The sequence below is a fragment of the Salvelinus fontinalis genome, unplaced genomic scaffold, assembly GCF_029448725.1.
Source record: "Salvelinus fontinalis isolate EN_2023a unplaced genomic scaffold, ASM2944872v1 scaffold_0260, whole genome shotgun sequence".
NCBI lineage: Eukaryota > Metazoa > Chordata > Actinopteri > Salmoniformes > Salmonidae > Salvelinus > Salvelinus fontinalis.
Genome location: NW_026600469.1, coordinates 40,001 through 67,934, shown reverse-complemented (window position 1 = coordinate 67,934; position 27,934 = coordinate 40,001). Strand labels below are relative to the sequence as shown.

The following is a 27,934-nucleotide window of genomic DNA, read 5'->3' as shown; positions in this document are numbered from 1 at the left end:
GTTAGGGGTAAGGGTCAGACGTTAGGGTCAAGGTAAGGGTAATATGGTAGGGGTCAGGGTTTACCTGTTGTCCACCAGAGTCAGTAGACTACTGGGGTTCCTGATGAGTTTATCCAGGAAGGAGACCACGCTGTTGAAGTGAGGTCTCTGCCCTCTCTCCTTCTGCCAGCAGTGGAGCATCAACTGGTGTAGAACCCCAGGACAGTCCATGGGGACGGGGAGACGGTAACCCTCCTCTATAGACAGGATCACCTGTAATATAGAACCACAGGACAGTCCATGGGGACGGGGAGACGGTAACCCTCCTCTATAGACAGGATCACCTGTAATATAGAACCACAGGACAGTCCATGGGGACGGGGAGACGGTAACCCTCCTCTATAGGCAGGATCACCTGTAATATAGAACCACAGGACAGTCCATGGGGACGGGAAGACGGTAACCCTCCTCTATAGACAGGATCACCTGTAATATAGAACCAAAGGACACTCCATGGGGACGGGGAGACGGTAACCCTCCTCTATAGACAGGATCACCTGTAATATAGAACCACAGGACAGTCCATGGGGACGGGGAGACGGTAACCCTCCTCTATAGACAGGATCACCTGTAATATAGAACCACAGGACAGTCCATGGAGACGGGGAGACGGTAACCCTCCTCTATAGACAGGATCACCTGTAATATAGAACCACAGGACAGTCCATGGGGACGGGGAGACGGTAACCCTCCTCTATAGACAGGATCACCTGTAATATAGAACCACAGGACAGTCCATGGGGACGGTGAGACGGTAACCCTCCTCTATAGACAGGATCACCTGTAATATAGAACCACAGGACAGTCCATGGGGACGGGGAGACGGGAACCCTCCTCTATAGACAGGATCAATTGTAATATAGAACCACAGGACAGTCCATGGGGACGGGGAGACGGTAACCCTCCTCTATAGACAGGATCACATGTAATATATAACCACAGGACAGTCCATGGGGACGGGGAGACGGTAACCCTCCTCTATAGACAGGATCACCTGTAATATAGAACCACAGGACAGTCCATGGGGACGGGGAGACGGTAACCCTCCTCTATAGACAGGATCACCTGTAATATAGAACCACAGGACAGTCCATGGGGACGGGGGAGACGGTAACCCTCCTCTATAGACAGGATCACCTGTAATATAGAACCACAGGACAGTCCATGGGGAGGGGGAGACGGTAACCCTCCTCTATAGACAGGATCACCTGTAATATAGAACCCCAGGACAGTCCATGGGGACGGGGAGACGGTAACCCTCCTCTATAGACAGGATCACCTGTAATATAGAACCACAGGACAGTCCATGGGGACGGGGAGACGGTAACCCTCCTCTATAGACAGGATCACCTGTAATATAGAACCACAGGACAGTCCATGGGGACGGGGAGACGGTAACCCTCCTCTATAGGCAGGATCACCTGTAATTTAGAACCACAGGACAGTCCATGGGGACGGGGAGACGGTAACCCTCCTCTATAGACAGGATCACCTGTAATATAGAACCACAGGACAGTCCATGGAGACGGGGAGACGGTAACCCTCCTCTATAGACAGGATCACCTGTAATATAGAACCACAGGACAGTCCATGGGGACGGGGAGACGGTAACCCTCCTCTATAGACAGGATCACCTGTAATATAGAACCACAGGACAGTCCATGGGGACGGGGAGACGGTAACCCTCCTCTATAGACAGGATCACCTGTAATATAGAACCACAGGACAGTCCATGGGGACGGGGAGACGGTAACCCTCCTCTATAGACAGGATCACCTGTAATATAGAACCACAAGACAGTCCATGGGGAGGAGGAGACGGTAACCCTCCTCTATAGACAGGATCACCTGTAATATAGAACCACAGGACAGTCCATGGGGACGGGGAGACGGTAACCCTCCTCTATAGACAGGATCACCTGTAATATAGAACCACAGGACAGTCCATTGGGACGGGGAGACGGTAACCCTCCTCTATAGACAGGATCACCTGTAATATAGAACCACAGGACAGTCCATGGGGACAGGGAGACGGTAACCCTCCTCTATAGACAGGATCAATTGTAATATAGAACCACAGGACAGTCCATGGGGACGTGGAGACGGTAACCCTCCTCTATAGACAGGATCACCTGTAATATAGAACCACAGGACAGTCCATGGGGACGAGGAGACGGTAACCCTCCTCTATAGACAGGATCACCTGTAATATAGAACCACAGGACAGTCCATGGGGACGGGGAGACGGTAACCCTCCTCTATAGACAGGATCACCTGTAATATAGAACCACAGGACAGTCCATGGGGACGAGGAGACGGTAACCCTCCTCTATAGACAGGATCACCTGTAATATAGAACCACAGGACAGTCCATGGGGACGGGGAGACGGTAACCCTCCTCTATAGACAGGATCACCTGTAATATAGAACCACAAGACAGTCCATGGGGACGAGGAGACGGTAACCCTCCTCTATAGACAGGATCACCTGTAATTTAGAACCACAGGACAGTCCATGGGGACGAGGAGACGGTAACCCTCCTCTATAGACAGGATCACCTGTAATATAGAACCACAGGACAGTCCATGGGGACGGGGAGACGGTAACCCTCCTCTATAGACAGGATCACCTGTAATATAGAACCACAGGACAGTCCATGGGGACGGGGAGACGGTAACCCTCCTCTATAGACAGGATCACCTGTAATATAGAACCACAGGACAGTCCATGGGGACGGGGAGACGGTAACCCTCCTCTATAGACAGGATCACCTGTAATATAGAACCACAGGACAGTCCATGGGGACGGGGAGACGGTAACCCTCCTCTATAGACAGGATCACCTGTAATATAGAACCACAGGACAGTCCATGAGGACGGGGAGACGGTAACCCTCCTCTATAGACAGGATCACCTGTAATATAGAACCACAGGACAGTCCATGGGGACGGGGAGACGGTAACCCTCCTCTATAGACAGGATCACCTGTAATATAGAACCACAGGACAGTCAATGGGGAGGAGGAGACGGTAACCCTCCTCTATAGACAGGATCACCTGTAATATAGAACCACAGGACAGTCCATGGGGACGGGGAGACGGTAACCCTCCTCTATAGACAGGATCACCTGTAATATAGAACCACAGGACAGTCCATGGGGACAGGGAGACGGTAACCCTCCTCTATAGACAGGATCACCTGTAATATAGAACCACAGGACAGTCCATGGGGACGGGGAGACGGTAACCCTCCTCTATAGACAGGATCACCTGTAATATAGAACCACAGGACAGTCCATGGGGACGGGGAGACGGTAACCCTCCTCTATAGACAGGATCACCTGTAATATAGAACCACAAGACAGTCCATGGGGAGGAGGAGACGGTAACCCTCCTCTATAGACAGGATCACCTGTAATATAGAACCACAGGACAGTCCATGGGGACGGGGAGACGGTAACCCTCCTCTATAGACAGGATCACCTGTAATATAGAACCACAGGACAGTCCATTGGGACGGGGAGACGGTAACCCTCCTCTATAGACAGGATCACCTGTAATATAGAACCACAGGACAGTCCATGGGGACGGGGAGACGGTAACCCTCCTCTATAGACAGGATCACCTGTAATATAGAACCACAGGACAGTCCATGGGGACGGGGAGACGGTAACCCTCCTCTATAGACAGGATCACCTGTAATATAGAACCACAGGACAGTCCATGGGGACGGGGAGACGGTAACCCTCCTCTATAGACAGGATCACCTGTAATATAGAACCACAGGACAGTCCATGAGGACGGGGAGACGGTAACCCTCCTCTATAGACAGGATCACCTGTAATATAGAACCACAGGACAGTCCATGGGGACGGGGAGACGGTAACCCTCCTCTATAGACAGGATCACCTGTAATATAGAACCACAGGACAGTCCATGGGGACGGGGAGACGGTAACCCTCCTCTATAGACAGGATCACCTGTAATATAGAACCACAGGACAGTCCATGGGGACGGGGAGACGGTAACCCTCCTCTATAGACAGGATCACCTGTAATATAGAACCACAGGACAGTCCATGGGGACGGGGAGACGGTAACCCTCCTCTATAGACAGGATCACCTGTAATATAGAACCACAGGACAGTCCATGGAGACGGGGAGACGGTAACCCTCCTCTATAGACAGGATCACCTGTAATATAGAACCACAGGACAGTCCATGGGGACGGGGAGACGGTAACCCTCCTCTATAGACAGGATCACCTGTAATATAGAACCACAGGACAGTCCATGGGGACGGTGAGACGGTAACCCTCCTCTATAGACAGGATCACCTGTAATATAGAACCACAGGACAGTCCATGGGGACGGGGAGACGGGAACCCTCCTCTATAGACAGGATCAATTGTAATATAGAACCACAGGACAGTCCATGGGGACGGGGAGACGGTAACCCTCCTCTATAGACAGGATCACCTGTAATATAGAACCACAGGACAGTCCATGGGGACGGGGAGACGGTAACCCTCCTCTATAGACAGGATCACCTGTAATATAGAACCACAGGACAGTCCATGGGGACGGGGAGACGGTAACCCTCCTCTATAGACAGGATCACCTGTAATATAGAACCACAGGACAGTCCATGGGGACGAGGAGACGGTAACCCTCCTCTATAGACAGGATCACCTGTAATATAGAACCACAGGACAGTCCATGGGGACGGGGAGACGGTAACCCTCCTCTATAGACAGGATCACCTGTAATATAGAACCACAGGACAGTCCATGGGGACGAGGAGACGGTAACCCTCCTCTATAGACAGGATCACCTGTAATTTAGAACCACAGGACAGTCCATGGGGACGAGGAGACGGTAACCCTCCTCTATAGACAGGATCACCTGTAATATAGAACCACAGGACAGTCCATGGGGACGGGGAGACGGTAACCCTCCTCTATAGACAGGATCACCTGTAATATAGAACCACAGGACAGTCCATGGGGACGGGGAGACGGTAACCCTCCTCTATAGACAGGATCACCTGTAATATAGAACCACAGGACAGTCCATGGGGACGGGGAGACGGTAACCCTCCTCTATAGACAGGATCACCTGTAATATAGAACCACAGGACAGTCCATGGGGACGGGGAGACGGTAACCCTCCTCTATAGACAGGATCACCTGTAATATAGAACCACAGGACAGTCCATGAGGACGGGGAGACGGTAACCCTCCTCTATAGACAGGATCACCTGTAATATAGAACCACAGGACAGTCCATGGGGACGGGGAGACGGTAACCCTCCTCTATAGACAGGATCACCTGTAATATAGAACCACAGGACAGTCAATGGGGAGGAGGAGACGGTAACCCTCCTCTATAGACAGGATCACCTGTAATATAGAACCACAGGACAGTCCATGGGGACGGGGAGACGGTAACCCTCCTCTATAGACAGGATCACCTGTAATATAGAACCACAGGACAGTCCATGGGGACAGGGAGACGGTAACCCTCCTCTATAGACAGGATCACCTGTAATATAGAACCACAGGACAGTCCATGGGGACGGGGAGACGGTAACCCTCCTCTATAGACAGGATCACCTGTAATATAGAACCACAGGACAGTCCATGGGGACGGGGAGACGGTAACCCTCCTCTATAGACAGGATCACCTGTAATATAGAACCACAAGACAGTCCATGGGGAGGAGGAGACGGTAACCCTCCTCTATAGACAGGATCACCTGTAATATAGAACCACAGGACAGTCCATGGGGACGGGGAGACGGTAACCCTCCTCTATAGACAGGATCACCTGTATTATAGAACCACAGGACAGTCCATGGGGACGGGGAGACGGTAACCCTCCTCTATAGACAGGATCACCTGTAATATAGAACCACAGGACAGTCCATGGAGACGGGGAGACGGTAACCCTCCTCTATAGACAGGATCACCTGTAATATAGAACCACAGGACAGTCCATGGGGACGGGGAGACGGTAACCCTCCTCTATAGACAGGATCACCTGTAATATAGAACCACAGGACAGTCCATGGGGACGGTGAGACGGTAACCCTCCTCTATAGACAGGATCACCTGTAATATAGAACCACAGGACAGTCCATGGGGACGGGGAGACGGGAACCCTCCTCTATAGACAGGATCAATTGTAATATAGAACCACAGGACAGTCCATGGGGACGGGGAGACGGTAACCCTCCTCTATAGACAGGATCACCTGTAATATAGAACCACAGGACAGTCCATGGGGACGGGGAGACGGTAACCCTCCTCTATAGACAGGATCACCTGTAATATAGAACCACAGGACAGTCCATGGGGACGGGGAGACGGTAACCCTCCTCTATAGACAGGATCACCTGTAATATAGAACCACAGGACAGTCCATGGGGACGAGGAGACGGTAACCCTCCTCTATAGACAGGATCACCTGTAATATAGAACCACAGGACAGTCCATGGGGACGGGGAGACGGTAACCCTCCTCTATAGACAGGATCACCTGTAATATAGAACCACAGGACAGTCCATGGGGACGAGGAGACGGTAACCCTCCTCTATAGACAGGATCACCTGTAATTTAGAACCACAGGACAGTCCATGGGGACGAGGAGACGGTAACCCTCCTCTATAGACAGGATCACCTGTAATATAGAACCACAGGACAGTCCATGGGGACGGGGAGACGGTAACCCTCCTCTATAGACAGGATCACCTGTAATATAGAACCACAGGACAGTCCATGGGGACGGGGAGACGGTAACCCTCCTCTATAGACAGGATCACCTGTAATATAGAACCACAGGACAGTCCATGGGGACGGGGAGACGGTAACCCTCCTCTATAGACAGGATCACCTGTAATATAGAACCACAGGACAGTCCATGGGGACGGGGAGACGGTAACCCTCCTCTATAGACAGGATCACCTGTAATATAGAACCACAGGACAGTCCATGAGGACGGGGAGACGGTAACCCTCCTCTATAGACAGGATCACCTGTAATATAGAACCACAGGACAGTCCATGGGGACGGGGAGACGGTAACCCTCCTCTATAGACAGGATAACCTGTAATATAGAACCACAGGACAGTCAATGGGGAGGAGGAGACGGTAACCCTCCTCTATAGACAGGATCACCTGTAATATAGAACCACAGGACAGTCCATGGGGACGGGGAGACGGTAACCCTCCTCTATAGACAGGATCACCTGTAATATAGAACCACAGGACAGTCCATGGGGACAGGGAGACGGTAACCCTCCTCTATAGACAGGATCACCTGTAATATAGAACCACAGGACAGTCCATGGGGACGGGGAGACGGTAACCCTCCTCTATAGACAGGATCACCTGTAATATAGAACCACAGGACAGTCCATGGGGACGGGGAGACGGTAACCCTCCTCTATAGACAGGATCACCTGTAATATAGAACCACAAGACAGTCCATGGGGAGGAGGAGACGGTAACCCTCCTCTATAGACAGGATCACCTGTAATATAGAACCACAGGACAGTCCATGGGGACGGGGAGACGGTAACCCTCCTCTATAGACAGGATCACCTGTAATATAGAACCACAGGACAGTCCATTGGGACGGGGAGACGGTAACCCTCCTCTATAGACAGGATCACCTGTAATATAGAACCACAGGACAGTCCATGGGGACGGGGAGACGGTAACCCTCCTCTATAGACAGGATCACCTGTAATATAGAACCACAGGACAGTCCATGGGGACGGGGAGACGGTAACCCTCCTCTATAGACAGGATCACCTGTAATATAGAACCACAGGACAGTCCATGGGGACGGGGAGACGGTAACCCTCCTCTATAGACAGGATCACCTGTAATATAGAACCACAGGACAGTCCATGAGGACGGGGAGACGGTAACCCTCCTCTATAGACAGGATCACCTGTAATATAGAACCACAGGACAGTCCATGGGGACGGGGAGACGGTAACCCTCCTCTATAGACAGGATCACCTGTAATATAGAACCACAGGACAGTCCATGGGGACGGGGAGACGGTAACCCTCCTCTATAGACAGGATCACCTGTAAAATAGAACCACAGGACAGTCCATGGGGACGGGGAGACGGTAACCCTCCTCTATAGACAGGATCACCTGTAATATAGAACCACAGGACAGTCCATGAGGACGGGGAGACGGTAACCCTCCTCTATAGACAGGATCACCTGTAATATAGAACCACAGGACAGTCCATGGGGACGGGGAGACGGTAACCCTCCTCTATAGACAGGATCACCTGTAATATAGAACCACAGGACAGTCCATGGGGACGGGGAGACGGTAACCCTCCTCTATAGACAGGATCACCTGTAATATAGAACCACAGGACAGTCCATGGGGACGGGGAGACGGTAACCCTCCTCTATAGACAGGATCACCTGTAATATAGAACCACAGGACAGTCCATGGGGACGGGGAGACGGTAACCCTCCTCTATAGACAGGATCACCTGTAATATAGAACCACAGGACAGTCCATGGGGACGGGGAGACGGTAACCCTCCTCTATAGACAGGATCACCTGTAATATAGAACCACAGGACAGTCCATGAGGACGGGGAGACGGTAACCCTCCTCTATAGACAGGATCACCTGTAATATAGAACCACAGGACAGTCCATGGGGACGGGGAGACGGTAACCCTCCTCTATAGACAGGATCACCTGTAATATAGAACCACAGGACAGTCAATGGGGAGGAGGAGACGGTAACCCTCCTCTATAGACAGGATCACCTGTAATATAGAACCACAGGACAGTCCATGGGGACGGGGAGACGGTAACCCTCCTCTATAGACAGGATCACCTGTAATATAGAACCACAGGACAGTCCATGGGGACGGGGAGACGGTAACCCTCCTCTATAGACAGGATCACCTGTAATATAGAACCACAGGACAGTCCATGGGGACGGGGAGACGGTAACCCTCCTCTATAGACAGGATCACCTGTAATATAGAACCACAGGACAGTCCATGGGGACGGGGAGACGGTAACCCTCCTCTATAGACAGGATCACCTGTAATATAGAACCACAGGACAGTCCATGGGGACGGGGAGACGGTAACCCTCCTCTATAGACAGGATCACCTGTAATATAGAACCACAGGACAGTCCATGGGGACGGGGAGACGGTAACCCTCCTCTATAGACAGGATCACCTGTAATATAGAACCACAGGACAGTCCATGGGGACGGGGAGACGGTAACCCTCCTCTATAGACAGGATCACCTGTAATATAGAACCCCAGGACAGTCCATGGGGACGGGGAGACGGTAACCCTCCTCTATAGACAGGATCACCTGTAATATAGAACCCCAGGACAGTCCATGGGGACGAGGAGACGGTAACCCTCCTCTATAGACAGGATCACCTGTAATATAGAACCACAGGACAGTCCATGGGGACGGGGAGACGGTAACCCTCCTCTATAGACAGGATCACCTGTAATATAGAACCACAGGACAGTCCATGGGGACGGGGAGACGGTAACCCTCCTCTATAGACAGGATCACCTGTAATATAGAACCACAGGACAGTCCATTGGGACGAGGAGACGGTAACCCTCCTCTATAGACAGGATCACCTGTAATATAGAACCACAGGACAGTCCATGGGGACGGGGAGACGGTAACCCTCCTCTATAGACAGGATCACCTGTAATATAGAACCACAGGACACTCCATGGGGACGGGGAGACGGTAACCCTCCTCTATAGACAGGATCACCTGACAGGGAAGAGGTCACAGGTCAAAGGGCAAAGGCGAACATCTTTTCACTCAGAACGTGTCAGCATGGAGTGACCATATAGAGTTCCATGATGATGAAACTTCCCCCTAGCCTATCAGAGAGCAAGATAGATCTACTATTACCATAATGCTAAAACGTGTCACATCCTCTCAGAGGGACTAGGGGTCCATTTGGGGTTTGGCAATAGAACACCATAACTCACATCCTGATTGGACAAGAGGGAAAAACAGAACATTAGAACTCACATCCTGATTGGACAAGAGGGAAAAACAGAACATTAGAACTCACATCCTGATTGGACAAGAGGGAATAGCAGAACACTATAACTCATATTCTGATTGGACAAGAGGGAAAAACAGAACAATAGAACTCACATCCTGATTGGACAAGAGGGAAAAACATAACATTAGAACTCACATCCTGATTGGACAAGAGGGAATAGCAGAACACTATAACTCATATCCTGATTGGACAAGAGGGAAAAACAGAACATTAGAACTCACATCCTGATTGGACATCTCCCAGTAAGGTCTCTCCCCGTACGACATCACTTCCCACATGACGATGCCGTAGCTCCAGACGTCGGAGGCTGAAGAGAACTTCCTGTAGGTGATGGCCTCGGGAGCTGTCCAACGGACCGGGATCTTACCCCCCTGGACAGAGGACAGAAATAAAACCCGGGACACGTCTCAAACAGCACCTATATAGAGCACTTCTTTTAACCAGGGCCCTATGGACTGAAGTTAAACACCTTACACACTTACACACACACCACACACACTCCTTACCATGGTGTTATATGTAGGCTCAGTGTGGTCCTCTAGGACTCTGGACAGACCGAAGTCGGACACCTTGCAGATACCTTACACACACACCACACACACACACCACACATACACACACACCCACGCCACACACACTCCTCACCATGGTGTTATATGTAGGCTCAGTGTGGTCCTCTAGGACTCTGGACAGACCGAAGTCGGACACCTTGCAGATACCTCACACACACACACACACACACTCCTTACCATGGTGTTATATGTAGGCTCAGTGTGGTCCTCTAGGACTCTGGACAGACCGAAGTGACACCTTGCAGATACCTCACACACACACACACACACACACACACACACACACACACACACACACACACACACACACACACACACACACACACACACACACACACACACACACACACACACACACACACACACACACACACACACACACACACACACACACCACACACACACACCACACATACACACACACCCACGCCACACACACTCCTCACCATGGTGTTATATGCAGGCTCAGTGTGGTCCTCTAGGACTCTGGACAGACCGAAGTCGGACACCTTGCACACCAGACCCTCATCTACCAGGACGTTGCGTGCGGCCAGGTCACGGTGCACGTAGCCCATGTCAGACAGGTAGGCCATCCCTGACGCCACGCCATGCAGCATCCCCACCAGCTGGACCAGTGTGAAGTGGTCATCATGCTGCTGGAGACGGGGAGAGAGAGAGGACAAACTTCATACATGATATAGAGTAGCATGTGGCTGGAGAGAGAGAGAGAGAGAGAGAGAGAGAGAGAGAGAGAGAGAGAGAGAGAGAGAGAGGTGGGGGGGGAGAGAGAGAGAGAGAGACAGACAGAGAGAGAGAGAGAAAGAGAGAGAGAGAAAGGGGGAGAGAGAGAGACAGAGACAGAGACAGAGACAGAGACAGAAACAGAGAGAAAGAGACAGAGAGACAGAGAGAGAGAGAGAGAGAGAGAGAGACACAGAGAGAGAGAGAGAGACACAGAGAGAGAGACAGAGAGAGAGAGACAGAGAGACAGACAGAGAGAGAGAGACAGAGTAATCAGTATTGTCCCTCTCACCCTCAGAAAAGAGTCCAGGGATCCGTTCCTCATGTATTCCACCACGATCATCACAGGTCTGCCTGGTGAAGCAGACACACACAGTCATTACTTAATAACCCGGCTCAAACCGCCTCTGAAAAAGGACGTTATCATTTAAAATCAAATGTTAAATACGGTGTTCCACAAGGCTCAGTGCTGGACCCGCTACAGTTGACAGAAACACACAGTCATTACTTAATAAATAAATAAATAATAATAAATAAACCCGGCTCAAACCACCTCTGAAAAAGGACGTATCATTTAAAATCAAATGTTAAATAAGGTGTTCCACAAGGCTCAGTGGTGGACCCGCTACAGTTGACTTTAACGGAGCTTGTTATTTCTTGCGTGTTCTAGACGACGCTGCTCTGCTGATTTACAGGATTCTCTTACTCTTGGTGACCACTCCTTCCAGCCGTATGATGTTGGGGTTGTCAAACTGGCCCACGATGGAGGCCTCTCTGAGGAAGTCTCTTCTCTGACGCTCCACGTAGCCTCCCTTCAGGGTCTTAATGGCCACCGGGATCTCCTTCTGACCCGGTGTACGCAGACGCCCGCTGCACACCTCCCCGAACTCACCTGGAGTAGGAGGACAGGTACACACACACACACACACACACACACACACACACACACACACACACACACACACACACACACACACACACACACACACACACACACACACACACACACACACACACACACACACACACACACACACACACACACACACACACACAACACGTGAGTCATTTAGCAGACTCTTATCCAGGGACACTTAGAGCCAGTGGATTCAACTATACGTTTAGTAGGAGAACTCAACCAAAACACATATCAGTTATAGGAAGTAGACCAAGTCACTGTCTACAGTGCCTGAGTTAGACTGAACACTGTCTACAGTGCCTGAGTTAGACTGAACACTGTCTACAGTGCCTGAGTTAGACTGAACACTGTCTATAGTGCCTGAGTTAGACTGAACACTGTCTACAGTGCCTGAGTTAGACTGAACACTGTCTATAGTGCCTGAGTTAGACTGAACACTGTCTACAGTGCCTGAGTTAGACTGAACACTGTCTATAGTGCCTGAGTTAGACTGAACACTGTCTATAGTGCCTGAGTTAGACTGAACACTGTCTACAGTGCCTGAGTTAGACTGAACACTGTCTATAGTGCCTGAGTTAGACTGAACACTGTCTACAGTGCCTGAGTTAGACTGAACACTGTCTATAGTGCCTGAGTTAGACTGAACACTGTCTACAGTGCCTGAGTTAGACTGAACACTGTCTACAGTGCCTGAGTTAGACTGAACACTGTCTACAGTGCCTGAGTTAGACTGAACACTGTCTACAGTGCCTGAGTTAGACTGAACACTGTCTACAGTGCCTGAGTTGGACTGAACACTGTCTATAGTGCCTGAGTTAGACTGAACACTGTCTATAGTGCCTGAGTTAGACTGAACACTGTCTACAGTGCCTGAGTTAGACTGAACACTGTCTACAGTGCCTGAGTTAGACTGAACACTGTCTACAGTGCCTGAGTTAGACTGAACACTGTCTACAGTGCCTGAGTTAGACTGAACACTGCCTATAGTGCCTGAGTTAGACTGAACACTGTCTATAGTGCCTGAGTTAGACTGAACACTGTCTACAGTGCCTGAGTTAGACTGAACACTGTCTACAGTGCCTGAGTTAGACTGAACACTGTCTACAGTGCCTGAGTTAGACTGAACACTGTCTACAGTGCCTGAGTTAGACTGAACACTGTCTACAGTGCCTGAGTTGGACTGAACACTGTCTATAGTGCCTGAGTTAGACTGAACACTGTCTATAGTGCCTGAGTTAGACTGAACACTGTCTACAGTGCCTGAGTTAGACTGAACACTGTCTACAGTGCCTGAGTTAGACTGAACACTGTCTACAGTGCCTGAGTTAGACTGAACACTGTCTACAGTGCCTGAGTTAGACTGAACACTGCCTATAGTGCCTGAGTTAGACTGAACACTGTCTATAGTGCCTGAGTTAGACTGAACACTGTCTATAGTGCCTGAGTTAGACTGAACACTGTCTACAGTGCCTGAGTTAGACTGAACACTGTCTACAGTGCCTGAGTTAGACTGAACACTGTCTATAGTGTCTGAGTTAGACTGAACACTGTCTACAGTGCCTGAGTTAGACTGAACACTGTCTATAGTGCCTGAGTTAGACTGAACACTGTCTACAGTGCCTGAGTTAGACTGAACACTGTCTACAGTGCCTGAGTTAGACTGAACACTGTTTATAGTGCCTGAGTTAGACTGAACACTGTCTATAGTGCCTGAGTTAGACTGAACACTGTCTATAGTGCCTGAGTTAGACTGAACACTGTCTACAGTGCCTGAGTTAGACTGAACACTGTCTACAGTGCCTGAGTTAGACTGAACACTGTCTATAGTGTCTGAGTTAGACTGAACACTGTCTACAGTGCCTGAGTTAGACTGAACACTGTCTACAGTGCCTGAGTTAGACTGAACACTGTCTACAGTGCCTGAGTTAGACTGAACACTGTCTATAGTGCCTGAGTTAGACTGAACACTGTCTATAGTGCCTGAGTTAGACTGAACACTGTCTACAGTGCCTGAGTTAGACTGAACACTGTCTACAGTGCCTGAGTTAGACTGAACACTGTCTACAGTGCCTGAGTTAGACTGAACACTGTCTACAGTGCCTGAGTTAGACTGAACACTGTCTACAGTGCCTGAGTTTGACTGAACACTGTCTACAGTGCCTGAGTTAGACTGAACACTGTCTACAGTGCCTGAGTTAGACTGAACACTGTCTACAGTGCCTGAGTTAGACTGAACACTGTCTACAGTGCCTGAGTTAGACTGAACACTGTCTATAGTAACTGAGTTAGACTGAACACTGTCTATAGTGCCTGAGTTAGACTAAACACTGTCTACAGTGCCTGAGTTAGACTGAACACTGTCTACAGTGCCTGAGTTAGACTGAACACTGTCTATAGAGCCTGAGTTAGACTGAACACTGTCTATAGTGCCTGAGTTAGACTGAACACTGTCTACAGTGCCTTAGTTAGACTGAACACTGTCTACAGTGCCTGAGTTAGACTGAACACTGTCTACAGTGCCTGAGTTAGACTGAACACTGTCTATAGTGCCTGAGTTGGACTGAACACTGTCTACAGTGCCTGAGTTAGACTGAACACTGTCTACAGTGCCTGAGTTAGACTGAACACTGTCTACAGTGCCTGAGTTAGACTGAACACTGTCTATAGTGCCTGAGTTAGACTGAACACTGTCTATAGTGCCTGAGTTAGACTGAACACTGTCTACAGTGCCTGAGTTAGACTGAACACTGTCTACAGTGCCTGAGTTAGACTGAACACTGTCTATAGAGCCTGAGTTAGACTGAACACTGTCTATAGTGCCTGAGTTAGACTGAACACTGTCTACAGTGCCTGAGTTAGACTGAACACTGTCTATAGTGCCTGAGTTGGACTGAACACTGTCTACAGTGCCTGAGTTAGACTGAACACTGTCTACAGTGCCTGAGTTAGACTGAACACTGTCTACAGTGCCTGAGTTAGACTGAACACTGTCTACAGTGCCTGAGTTAGACTGAACACTGCCTATAGTGCCTGAGTTAGACTGAACACTGTCTATAGTGCCTGAGTTAGACTGAACACTGTCTATAGTGCCTGAGTTAGACTGAACACTGTCTACAGTGCCTGAGTTAGACTGAACACTGTCTACAGTGCCTGAGTTAGACTGAACACTGTCTATAGTGTCTGAGTTAGACTGAACACTGTCTACAGTGCCTGAGTTAGACTGAACACTGTCTATAGTGCCTGAGTTAGACTGAACACTGTCTACAGTGCCTGAGTTAGACTGAACACTGTCTACAGTGCCTGAGTTAGACTGCACACTGTCTATAGTGCCTGAGTTAGACTGAACACTGTCTATAGTGCCTGAGTTAGACTGAACACTGTCTATAGTGCCTGAGTTAGACTGAACACTGTCTACAGTGCCTGAGTTAGACTGAACACTGTCTACAGTGCCTGAGTTAGACTGAACACTGTCTATAGTGCCTGAGTTAGACTGAACACTGTCTATAGTGCCTGAGTTAGACTGAACACTGTCTACAGTGCCTGAGTTAGACTGAACACTGTCTACAGTGTCTGAGTCAGACTGAACACTGTCTGGTTGGAAGATTCCCCCTGGTGATGAATCTCACCACTGATCTGAGTGCTGTAACTACTTTCCCCCACAGTGAGGTGACGACTAGCTACACTTAGACACAGTGTCCACTAGATGGCAGTCACGTTACTTAAAACATCAGGATCGGGACTGAGGGAAACCCTCACTAACATTCCACTGTTGGGGGAAACCCTCAAAAACATTCCACTGCTGAGGGAAACCCTCAATAACATTCCACTGATGGGGGAAACCCTCAATAACATTCCTCTGCTGGGGGAAACCCTCAATAACATTCCACTGTTGGGGGAAACCCTCACTGCTGGGGGAAACCCTCAATAACATTCCACTGTTGGGGGAAACCCTCAATAACATTCCACTGCTGGGGGAAACCCTCAATAACATTCCACTGCTGGGGGAAACCCTCACTGCTGGGGGAAACCCTCAATAACATTCCACTGCTGGGGGAAACCCTCACTGCTGGGGGAAACCCTCAATAACATTCCACTGCTGGGGGAAACCCTCACTGCTGGGGGAAACCCTCAATAACATTCCACTGTTGGGGGAAACCCTCAATAACATTGCACTGCTGGGGGAAACCCTCAATAACATTCAACTGCTGGGGGAAACCCTCACTGAAATTCCACTGCTGGGGGAAACCCTCAATAACATTCCACTGCTGAGGGAAACCCTCAATAAAATTCCACTGCTGGGGGAAACCCTCAATAACAATCCACTGTTGGGGGAAACCCTCAATAACATTCCACTGCTGGGGGAAACCCTCACTGCTGGGGGAAACCCTCAATAAAATTCCACTGCTGGGGGAAACCCTCAATAACATTCCACTGCTGAGGGAAACCCTCAATAACATTCCACTGCTGGGGGAAACCCTCAATAACATTCCACTGCTGGGGGAAACCCTCAATAACATTCCACTGCTGGGGGAAACCCTCAATAACATTCCACTGTTGGGGGAAACCCTCAATAACATTCCACTGCTGAGGGAAACCCTCAATAACATTCCACTGCTGGGGGAAACCCTCAATAACATTCCACTGCTGGGGGAAACCCTCAATAACATTCCACTGCTGAGGGAAACCCTCACTGCTGGGGGAAACCCTCACTGCTGGGGGAAACCCTCAATAACATTCCACTGCTGAGGGAAACCCTCACTGCTGGGGGAAACCCTCACTGCTGAGGGAAACCCTCAATAACATTCCACTGCTGGGGGAAACCCTCAATAACATTCCACTGCTGGGGGAAACCCTCAATAACATTCCACTGCTGGGGGAAACCCTCAATAACATTCCTCTGCTGGGGGAAACCCTCACTGCTGGGGGAAACCCTCACTGACATTCCACTGCTGGGGGAAACCCTCACTGACATTCCACTGCTGGGGGAAACCCTCACTGACATTCCACTGCTGGGGGAAACCCTCACTGACATTGCACTGCTGGGGGAAACCCTCACTGCTGGGGGAAACCCTCAATAACATTCCACTGCTGGGGGAAACCCTCAATAACATTCCTCTGCTGAGGGAAACCCTCACTGCTGGGGGAAACCCTCAATAACATTCCACTGCTGGGGGAAACCCTAAATAACATTCCACTGCTGAGGGAAACCCTCAATAACAATCCACTGTTGGGGGAAACCCTCACTGCTGGGGGAAACCCTCACTGCTGGGGGAAACCCTCAATAACATTCCACTGCTGGGGGAAACCCTCACTGCTGGGGGAAACCCTCACTGCTGGGGGAAACCCTCCATTTTTTCTTATTTATTTTACCTTTATTTAACAAGGCAAGTCAGTTAAGAACTAATTCTTATTTTCAATGACGTCCCTAGGAACGGTGGGTTAACTGCCTTGTTCAGAGGCAGAACAACAGATTTTTACCTTGTCAGCTCGGGGATTCGATCTTGCAACATTTCGGTTACTAATGGCAGGTAGCCGGCAAATAACTACTGTCTATACTGTCTATGCACACCATTCTATATAACTACTGTCTATGCACACCATTCTATATAACTACTGTCTATACACACCATCCTATATAACTACTGTCTATGCACACCATTCTATATAACTACTGTCTATACACACCATCCTATATAACTACTGTCTATACACACCATCCTATATAACTACTGTCTATACACACCATCCTATATAACTACTGTCTATACTGTCTATACACACCATTCTATATAACTACTGTCTATGCACACCATTCTATATAACTACTGTCTATACACACCATCCTATATAACTACTGTCTATACACACCATCCTATATAACTACTGTCTATACACACCATCCTATATAACTACTGTCTATACACACCATCCTATATAACTACTGTCTATACACACCATCCTATATAACTACTGTCTATACTGTCTATACACACCATCCTATATAACTACTGTCTATACACACCATCCTATATAACTACTGTCTCTACTGTCTATACACACCATCCTATATAACTACTGTCTATACTGTCTATACACACCATCCTATATAACTACTGTCTATACACACCATCCTATATAACTACTGTCTATACTGTCTATACACACCATCCTATATAACTACTGTCTATACTGTCTATACACACCATCCTATATAACTACTGTCTATACACACCATCCTATATAACTACTGTCTATACACACCATCCTATATAACTACTGTCTATACACACCATCCTATATAACTACTGTCTATACACACCATCCTATATAACTACTGTCTATACACACCATCCTATATAACTACTGTCTATACAAACCATCCTATATAACTACTGTCTATACTGTCTATACACACCATCCTATATAACTACTGTCTATACTGTCTATACACACCATCCTATATAACTACTGTCTATACACACCATCCTATATAACTACTGTCTATACACACCATCCAATATAACTACTGTCTATACACACCATCCTATATAACTACTGTCTATACACACCATCCTATATAACTACTGTCTATACTGTCTATACACACCATCCTATATAACTACTGTCTATACACACCATCCTATATAACTACTGTCTATACACACCATCCTATATAACTACTGTCTATACACACCATCCTATATAACTACTGTCTATACTGTCTATACACACCATCCTATATAACTACTGTCTATACAAACCATCCTATATAACTACTGTCTATACACACCATCCTATATAACTACTGTCTATACACACCATCCTATATAACTACTGTCTATACTGTCTATACACACCATCCTATATAACTACTGTCTATACACACCATCCTATATAACTACTGTCTATACACACCATCCTATATAACTACTGTCTATACTGTCTATACACACCATCCTATATAACTACTGTCTATACAAACCATCCTATATAACTACTGTCTATACACACCATCCTATATAACTACTGTCTATACACACCATCCTATATAACTACTGTCTATACTGTCTATACACACCATCCTATATAACTACTGTCTATACACACCATCCTATATAACTACTGTCTATACACACCATCCTATATAACTACTGTCTATACACACCATCCTATATAACTACTGTCTATACACACCATCCTATATAACTACCGTGTGCATGCTTGCTTGCACGTGTGTGTGTGTGTGTGTGTGTGTGTGTGTGTGTGTGTGTGTGTGTGTGTGTGTGTGTGTGTGTGTGTGTGTGTGTGTGTGTGTGTGTGTGTGTGTGTGTGTGTGTGTGTGTGTGTGTGTGGGTGTGTGCTTGCTTGCACGTGTGTGTGTGTGTGTGTGTGTGTGTGTGTGTGTGTGTGTGTGTGTGTGTGTGTGTGTGTGTGTGTGTGTGTGTGTGTGTGTGTGTGTGTGTGTGTGTGTGTGTGTGTGCGTGCGTGCGTGCGTGCGTGCGTGCGTGCGTGCGTGCGTGCGTGTGTGTCTCAGTACCTGCTCCTATCACCCTCTCGATGCGTATTCTAGAAGGATCTATCTCGTGGACAGCCTGCGTTGGGTCTTCATATGTGTCAGGGTCCACATACGTCTTGATACCAGGGAAAGGAGGCGCGTTGTGAAAGTCGGCCCTCCTCTTATCCTCTGACTTCAGCTGAGCCTTGATGATCCCCTGACACCTGGACCGGGAGAGAGACACAGTGGACGAGGTCAGGTAGAGGTTCCTGTCCGACTACATTACAGACGTCAGGTAGAGGTTCCTGTCTGGCTACATTACAGACGTCAGGTAGAGGTTCCTGTCTGGCTACATTACAGACGTCAGGTAGAGGTTCCTGTCTGACTACATTACAGACACATGTCAGGTAGAGGTTCCTGTCTGACTACATTACAGACACATGTCTGGTAGAGGTTCCTGTCTGACTACATTACAGACGTCAGGTAGAGGTTCCTGTCTGGCTACATTACAGACGTCAGGTAGAGGTTCCTGTCTGGCTACATTACAGACGTCAGGTAGAGGTTCCTGTCTGACTACATTACAGACGTCAGGTAGAGGTTCCTGTCTGGCTACATTACAGACGTCAGGTAGAGGTTCCTGTCTGGCTACATTACAGACGTCAGGTAGAGGTTCCTGTCTGACTACATTACAGACACATGTCAGGTAGAGGTTCCTGTCTGGCTACATTACAGACGTCAGGTAGAGGTTCCTGTCTGGCTACATTACAGACGTCAGGTAGAGGTTCCTGTCTGACTACATTACAGACGTCAGGTAGAGGTTCCTGTCTGACTACATTACAGACACATGTCAGGTAGAGGTTCCTGTCTGGCTACATTACAGACGTCAGGTAGAGGTTCCTGTCTGGCTACATTACAGACGTCAGGTAGAGGTTCCTGTCTGGCTACATTACAGACGTCAGGTAGAGGTTCCTGTCTGACTACATTACAGACGTCAGGTAGAGGTTCCTGTCTGGCTACATTACAGACGTCAGGTAGAGGTTCCTGTCTGACTACATTACAGACATCAGGTAGAGGTTCCTGTCTGGCTACATTACAGACATCAGGTAGAGGTTCCTGTCTGGCTACATTACAGACGTCAGGTAGAGGTTCCTGTCTGGCTACATTACAGACGTCAGGTAGAGGTTCCTGTCTGGCTACATTACAGACGTCAGGTAGAGGTTCCTGTCTGGCTACATTACAGACGTCAGGTAGAGGTTCCTGTCTGGCTACATTACAGACACATGTCAGGTAGAGGTTCCTGTCTGGCTACATTACAGACGTCAGGTAGAGGTTCCTGTCTGGCTACATTACAGACACATGTCAGGTAGAGGTTCCTGTCTGGCTACATTACAGACGTCAGGTAGAGGTTCCTGTCTGGCTACATTACAGACGTCAGGTAGAGGTTCCTGTCTGACTACATTACAGACGTCAGGTAGAGGTTCCTGTCTGGCTACATTACAGACGTCAGGTAGAGGTTCCTGTCTGGCTACATTACAGACGTCAGGTAGAGGTTCCTGTCTGGCTACATTACAGACGTCAGGTAGAGGTTCCTGTCTGACTACATTACAGACGTCAGGTAGAGGTTCCTGTCTGGCTACATTACAGACACATGTCAGGTAGAGGTTCCTGTCTGGCTACATTACAGACGTCAGGTAGAGGTTCCTGTCTGACTACATTACAGACATCAGGTAGAGGTTCCTGTCTGACTACATTACAGACACATGTCAGGTAGAGGTTCCTGTCTGACTACATTACAGACACATGTCAGGTAGAGGTTCCTGTCTGACTACATTACAGACGTCAGGTAGAGGTTCCTGTCTGGCTACATTACAGACGTCAGGTAGAGGTTCCTGTCTGGCTACATTACAGACGTCAGGTAGAGGTTCCTGTCTGACTACATTACAGACGTCAGGTAGAGGTTCCTGTCTGACTACATTACAGACGTCAGGTAGAGGTTCCTGTCTGACTACATTACAGACGTCAGGTAGAGGTTCCTGTCTGACTACATTACAGACGTCAGGTAGAGGTTCCTGTCTGGCTACATTACAGACGTCAGGTAGAGGTTCCTGTCTGAACCTCCTGTCATTGTCCATTTGGGACTCATCCTATGTCGTAGACCAGTCCCAATCTGAACCTCCTGTCAGTGTTCATTTGGGACTCAGCCTCTGTCGTAGCCCAGTCCCAATCTGAACCTCCTGTCAGTGTTCATTTGGGACTCAGCCTCTGTCGTAGCCCAGTCCCAATCTGAACCCTCCTGTCAGTGTTAATTTGGGACTCATCCTATGTCTTAGCCCAGTCCCAATCTGAACCCTCCTGTCAGTGTTAATTTGGGACTCATCCTATGTCGTAGCCCAGTCCCAATCTGAACCCTCCTGTCAGTGTTCATTTGGGACTCAACCTATGTCGTAGACCAGTCCCAATCTGAACCTCCTGTCAGTGTTCATTTGGGACTCAGCCTCTGTCGTAGCCCAGTCCCAATCTGAACCTCCTGTCAGTGTCCATACACTCTCTGTCAGTCAGTAGTAGCTACAATGTTACGTTCGTCGATGGAAGGATCGGACCAAGGTGCAGTGTGGTAGACAAAACAACAAATACAAAACGAAACGTCTAGTAGGGCTAAACAGCATAGTACTAAAAACAAGATCCCACAAACTACAGGTGGGAAAAAAGGCTGCCTAAATATGATCCCCAATCAGAGACAACGATAGACAGCTGCCTCTGATTTGGAACCATACCCGGCCAATAAAGAAATAGAAAACATAGATTGCCCCCCCTAGTCACACCCCGACCTAACCAAATAGAGAAAAGGATCTCTAAGTCAGGGTGACATACATATAGATAGGGGAGTAACCAATGAGATGAGAGAACCAGACAGCCAGCAGCCAGCAGCAGGAATGCATGCAGGGTAATTAGGCATAAAAGTGGCCCAGCCAATGGGAACATGAGAAGGACAGCTTGGCGGATGTGGGGGTGCCTGGACGAACCGATTTGAACTGAATCACACTCAGAGATAATGAGAGGAGAGGGGGAGAGAAAGAGAGAGGAGAGAGAGGGGAGAGGGGAGGGGGAGGGAGAGGAGTGGTGGGGGAGAGAGGGGAGGAGAGGGGAGAGAGGAGAGAGAGGTGGAGGGAGAGGGAGAGGAGTGGTGGGGGAGAGAGGGAAGAGAGGAGAGCAGAGAGAGGTGGAGGGAGAGGGAGAGGAGTGGTGGGGGAGAGAGGGGAGGAGAGGGAAGAGAGGAGAGGAGAGAGAGGTGGAGGGAGAGGGAGAGGAGTGGTGGGGGAGAGAGGGGAGGAGAGGGAAGAGAGGAGAGGAGAGAGGTGGAGGGAGAGGGAGAGGAGTGGTGGGGGAGAGAAGAGGTGAGGGGAGAGAGGAGAGAGTGAGTCCTGGGGCTCTGTTCACAAACACAAACAGACCCTGCAGAGCCCCAGGACAGCAACACAATTAGACCCAACCAAATCACGAGAAAACAAAAAGATAATTACTTGACAAATTGGAAAGAATTAACAAAAAAACAGAGCAAACTAGAATGCTATTTGTCCCTAAACAGAGAGTACACTGTGGCAGAATACCTGATCACTGTGACTGACCCAAACTTAAGGAAAGCTTTGACTATGTACAGACTCAGTGAGCATAGCCTTGCTATTGAGAAAGGCCGCCGTAGGCAGACCTGGCTCTCAAGAGAAGACAGGTTATGTGCACACTGCCCACAAAATGAGGTGGAAACTGAGCTGCACTTTCTAACCTCCTGCCCAATGTATGACCATATTAGAGACACATATTTCTCTCAGATCACACAGATCCACAAAGAATTTGAAAACAAACCCGATTCTGATAAACTCCCTTATCTACTGGGTGAAATTCCACAGTGTGTCATAACCGCAGGAAGATGTGTGACCTGTTGCCACAAGAAAAGGGCAACCAGTGAAGAACAAACAGCATTGTAAATACAACCCATATTTATTCTTATTTATTTTCCCTTTGTATTTCAGTATTTGCACATCGTTACAACACTGTGTATAGACATAATATGACATTTTAAATGTTTTTATTCCTTTGGAACTTCTGTTTGTTAAATGTTTACTGTTCATTGTTGTAGTTGATTTCACTTTTGTTTATTATCTACCTCACTTGCTTTGTCAATGTTAACACATGTTTCCCATGCCAATAAATCTTCTTATGGCTGTAGTATTTCGAAAACTGGATAAGAAGCGTGCCCAAAGTAAACTGCCTGTTACTCAGGCCCAGAAGCTAGGATATGCATATAATTGGTCGATTTGGATAGAAAACACTCTGAAGTTTCCAAAACGGTTAAGATAATGTCTGTGAGTATAACAGAACTGATATGGCAGGTGAAAACCTGAGGAAAATCCATCCAGGAAGTGGGATCTGTTTGATGTGGGTATTTTCAATTGAATGCCTATAGAGCAGGGGTGTCAAACTCATTCCACGGAGGGCCTAGTGTCTGCAGGTTTTTGGTTTTTCCTTTCAATAAAGCCCTAGACAACCAGGTGTGGGGAGTTCCTAACTAATTAGTGATGTTAATTCATCAATCAAGTACAAGGGAGGAGCGAAAACCCGCAGACACTCGGCCCCCCATGGAATGAGTTTGACACCTGTGTCATAGAGTATCTAATGGGTTAGGGCCCAGATTGCAGTTCCTATGGCTTCCACTAGATGTCACCAGCCTTTAGACATTGTTTCAGGCTTGTTTTCTGAAAAATGAAGAAGAATGAGACTCTTTTTGTCAGTGGACTGAGGAAGAAAGCAGAGCTGGTTTGTGCGCGTGACCGAGTACACGCCCTTCGTTGTTTTCCCTTTCTATTTGAATACGTTATTGTCCGGTTGAAATATTATCGATTATTTAGACAATTGACATACCTGAGAATTAATTATAAACATCGTTTGACATGTTTCGACGAACTTTACCGGTACTATTAGGATGTTTTCGTCTGCATCAATCAATCAATCAATCAATCAATCAAGTTTATTTATATATAGCCCTTCGTACATCAGCTGATATCTCGAAGTGCTGTACAGAAACCCAGCCTAAAACCCCAAACAGCAAACAATGGAGGTGTAGAAGCACGTTGTAGTCTGCATGTTGTGACTGCCATGGAGTCAGTGGATTACTGAACAAAACGCGCCAATAAAACTGAGTTTTTGGGATATAAAGAGGGACTTTATCGAACAAAACAAACATTTATTGTGTAGCTGGGACTCTTGTGACTGCAACCATATGAAGATCTTCAAAGGTTAAGTGATTAATTTTATCGCTATTTCTGACTTTTGTAATTCCTTTACTTGCTTGTAAAAATGTTTGTATGCATTTGTAAGCAGGGGGCGCTGTCCTCAGATAATCACATGGTATGCTTTCGCCGTAAAGCCTTTTTGAAATCTGACAAAGCGACCGGATTAACGAGAAGTTAATCTTTAAGTCGATGTATAACACTTGTATTTTTTATGAATGTTTATTAGGACTATTTCTGTATTTTGAATTTGTCGCTCGGATGTTGTCGAGGTGGGTCGCTAGCAGAACGCCTGCACCAGAAAGGTTGACGCCCCTTGAATTGAATTGAGAGAGAGAGGGGCACAAGTACTACTTCAGAAGTATGTTGTCAAGGCAGCCTAAGGGCACACTATTCCCCATAGGGATCTGGTCAAAAGTAGTGCACTATATAGGGAATAGGGTGTCATAACGTAGGGCACTATAAAGGAAATAGAGACATAGGCTAGGAGTGGGGTTTCCACTTACCGTCCGGTGATGAGGAAGAAGAGGGTGAGGATGATGAGTAGGGAGAACCCGCCCACGGCTGCCGTGACAACCACTAGCACCTGCCCATGGTCAGCTGCCATGCCTGAGTCTGTTACGGGACAGAGCAGAGAGAGACACGTAAACGACTTAGTACTACACACACTGAGACAAGTATACAGCTTAGTACTACACACACTGAGACAAGTATACAGCTTAGTACTACACACACTGAGACAAGTATACAACTTAGTATCACACACACTGAGACAAGTATACAACTTAGTACTACACACACTGAGACAAGTATACAACTTAGTACTACACACACTGAGACAAGTATACAGCTTAGTACTACACACACTGAGACAAGTATACAACTTAGTACTACACACTGAGACAAGTGTACAACTTAGTATCACACACACTGAGACAAGTATACAGCTTAGTACTACACACACTGAGACAAGTATACAACTTAGTACTACACACACTGAGACAAGTATACAACTTAGTACTACACACACACTGAGACAAGTATACAACTTAGTATCACACACACTGAATCAGACACACATTGAGAAACACACACACACACACACACACACACACACACACACACACACACACACACACACACACACACACACACACACACACACACACACACACACACACACACACACACACAGAGAAACACACACACAGAGAAACACACACACACACACACACACACACTGAGAAACACACACACACACACACACACACACACACACACACACACACACACACATACACACACACACACACACAGAAACACACACACACACACACACAGAAACACACACACACACAGAGAAACACACACACAGAGAAACACACACACACACAGAAACACACAGAAACACACACACACACACACACACACACACACACACACACACACACACACACACACACACACACACACACACACACACACACACACACACACACACACACACACACACACACAAACACAGAGAAACACACACACAGAGAAACACACACACACACAGAAACACACACACACACAGAAACACACACACAGAAACACACACACAGAAACACACACACACAGAGAAACACACACAGACACACAGAGAAACACACACAGAGAAACACACACAAATAAACACACACACAGAAACACACACACAGAGAAACACACAGACACACACACGCGTATCCTCACCCTCGTCCCCGGTGGAGAAGTCAAACGTGTCGCTGTAAGCGGTGAAGCCTGCGGCGGTGCGAGCGCGCACGTGGAACACGTACACGGTGGAGGGCTTGAGACCGGTCACGATGACGCTGAGGGCCTTGGTACGGGTCGACGAGTATCCCGACTGTTCCTGTTCCTGGTGAGGACACGCCCCAAATGACTTCACTTACAACAGGGTGGGAGCAAAAACAAGACATACAGAAGCCACCTCCAGGAGCGCTGGTTAACAGACCTTTTTATCCAATGTGTCTTACATCTTACCGTTATTTTACCGTTATTTTACCGTTATTTTACCAGGTAAGTTGACTGAGAACACGTTCTCATTTACAGCAACGACCTGGGGAATAGTTACAGGGGAGAGGAGAGGGGGTGGGGTGAATGAGCCAATTGTAAGCTGGGGATGATTAGGTGACCGTAATGGTTTGAGGGCCAGATTGGGAATTTAGCCAGGACACCGGGGTTAACACCCCTACTCTTACTACGATAAGTGCCATGGGATCTTTAATGACCTCAGAGAGTCAGGACACCCGTTTAACGTCCCATCCGAAAGACAGCACCCTACACAGGGCAATGTCCCCAATCACTGCCCTGGGGCATTGGGATATATTTTTAGACCAGAGGAAAGAGTGCCTCCTACTGGCCCTCCAATACCACTTCCAGCAACACCTGGTCTCCCATCCAGGGACCGACCAGGACCAACCCTGCTTAGCTTCAGAAGCAAGCCGGCAGTGGTATGCAGGGCGGTATGGCTGGCATACAGTGAGTGTATACATTTTAGTACGTGATCCGTGTGGGAATTGAACCGACAACCTTCGAATTTCTCTATTACAACTAAAGTGTTACAGAAAGGTGGTCTATAGGACGTTACCTTATCGTAGTACTTGATCTCATAGTCCAGTATGACGTTAGGCTGTTGTTCGGCCTCAGGCCAGGAGAGGGCGATACTGTTGTCAGACGCCCAGTCCTTCCTCACCACCCCGACCAGAGAAGGACCTGCAGAGACACGTTCACAGGCC

General features: G+C 48.1%; 1 protein-coding gene across 1 annotated transcript in view; it reads right to left on the bottom strand.

The window, feature by feature from the left end:
• Positions 1-27,934, bottom strand: part of LOC129845268 (ephrin type-A receptor 6-like) — a gene marked incomplete at its 5' end in the record, with an annotated part of 90,792 nt that overhangs the window by 23,009 nt on the left and 39,849 nt on the right. Inside the window, 9 exons of the mRNA XM_055913140.1 lie at positions 65-252; positions 10,364-10,513; positions 11,161-11,370; positions 11,748-11,809; positions 12,162-12,347; positions 19,912-20,093; positions 25,661-25,769; positions 26,892-27,054; positions 27,787-27,911. Coding sequence (XP_055769115.1) covers positions 65-252; positions 10,364-10,513; positions 11,161-11,370; positions 11,748-11,809; positions 12,162-12,347; positions 19,912-20,093; positions 25,661-25,769; positions 26,892-27,054; positions 27,787-27,911 — 1,375 coding nt within the window. The remainder of the gene's footprint in view (positions 1-64; positions 253-10,363; positions 10,514-11,160; positions 11,371-11,747; positions 11,810-12,161; positions 12,348-19,911; positions 20,094-25,660; positions 25,770-26,891; positions 27,055-27,786; positions 27,912-27,934) is intronic.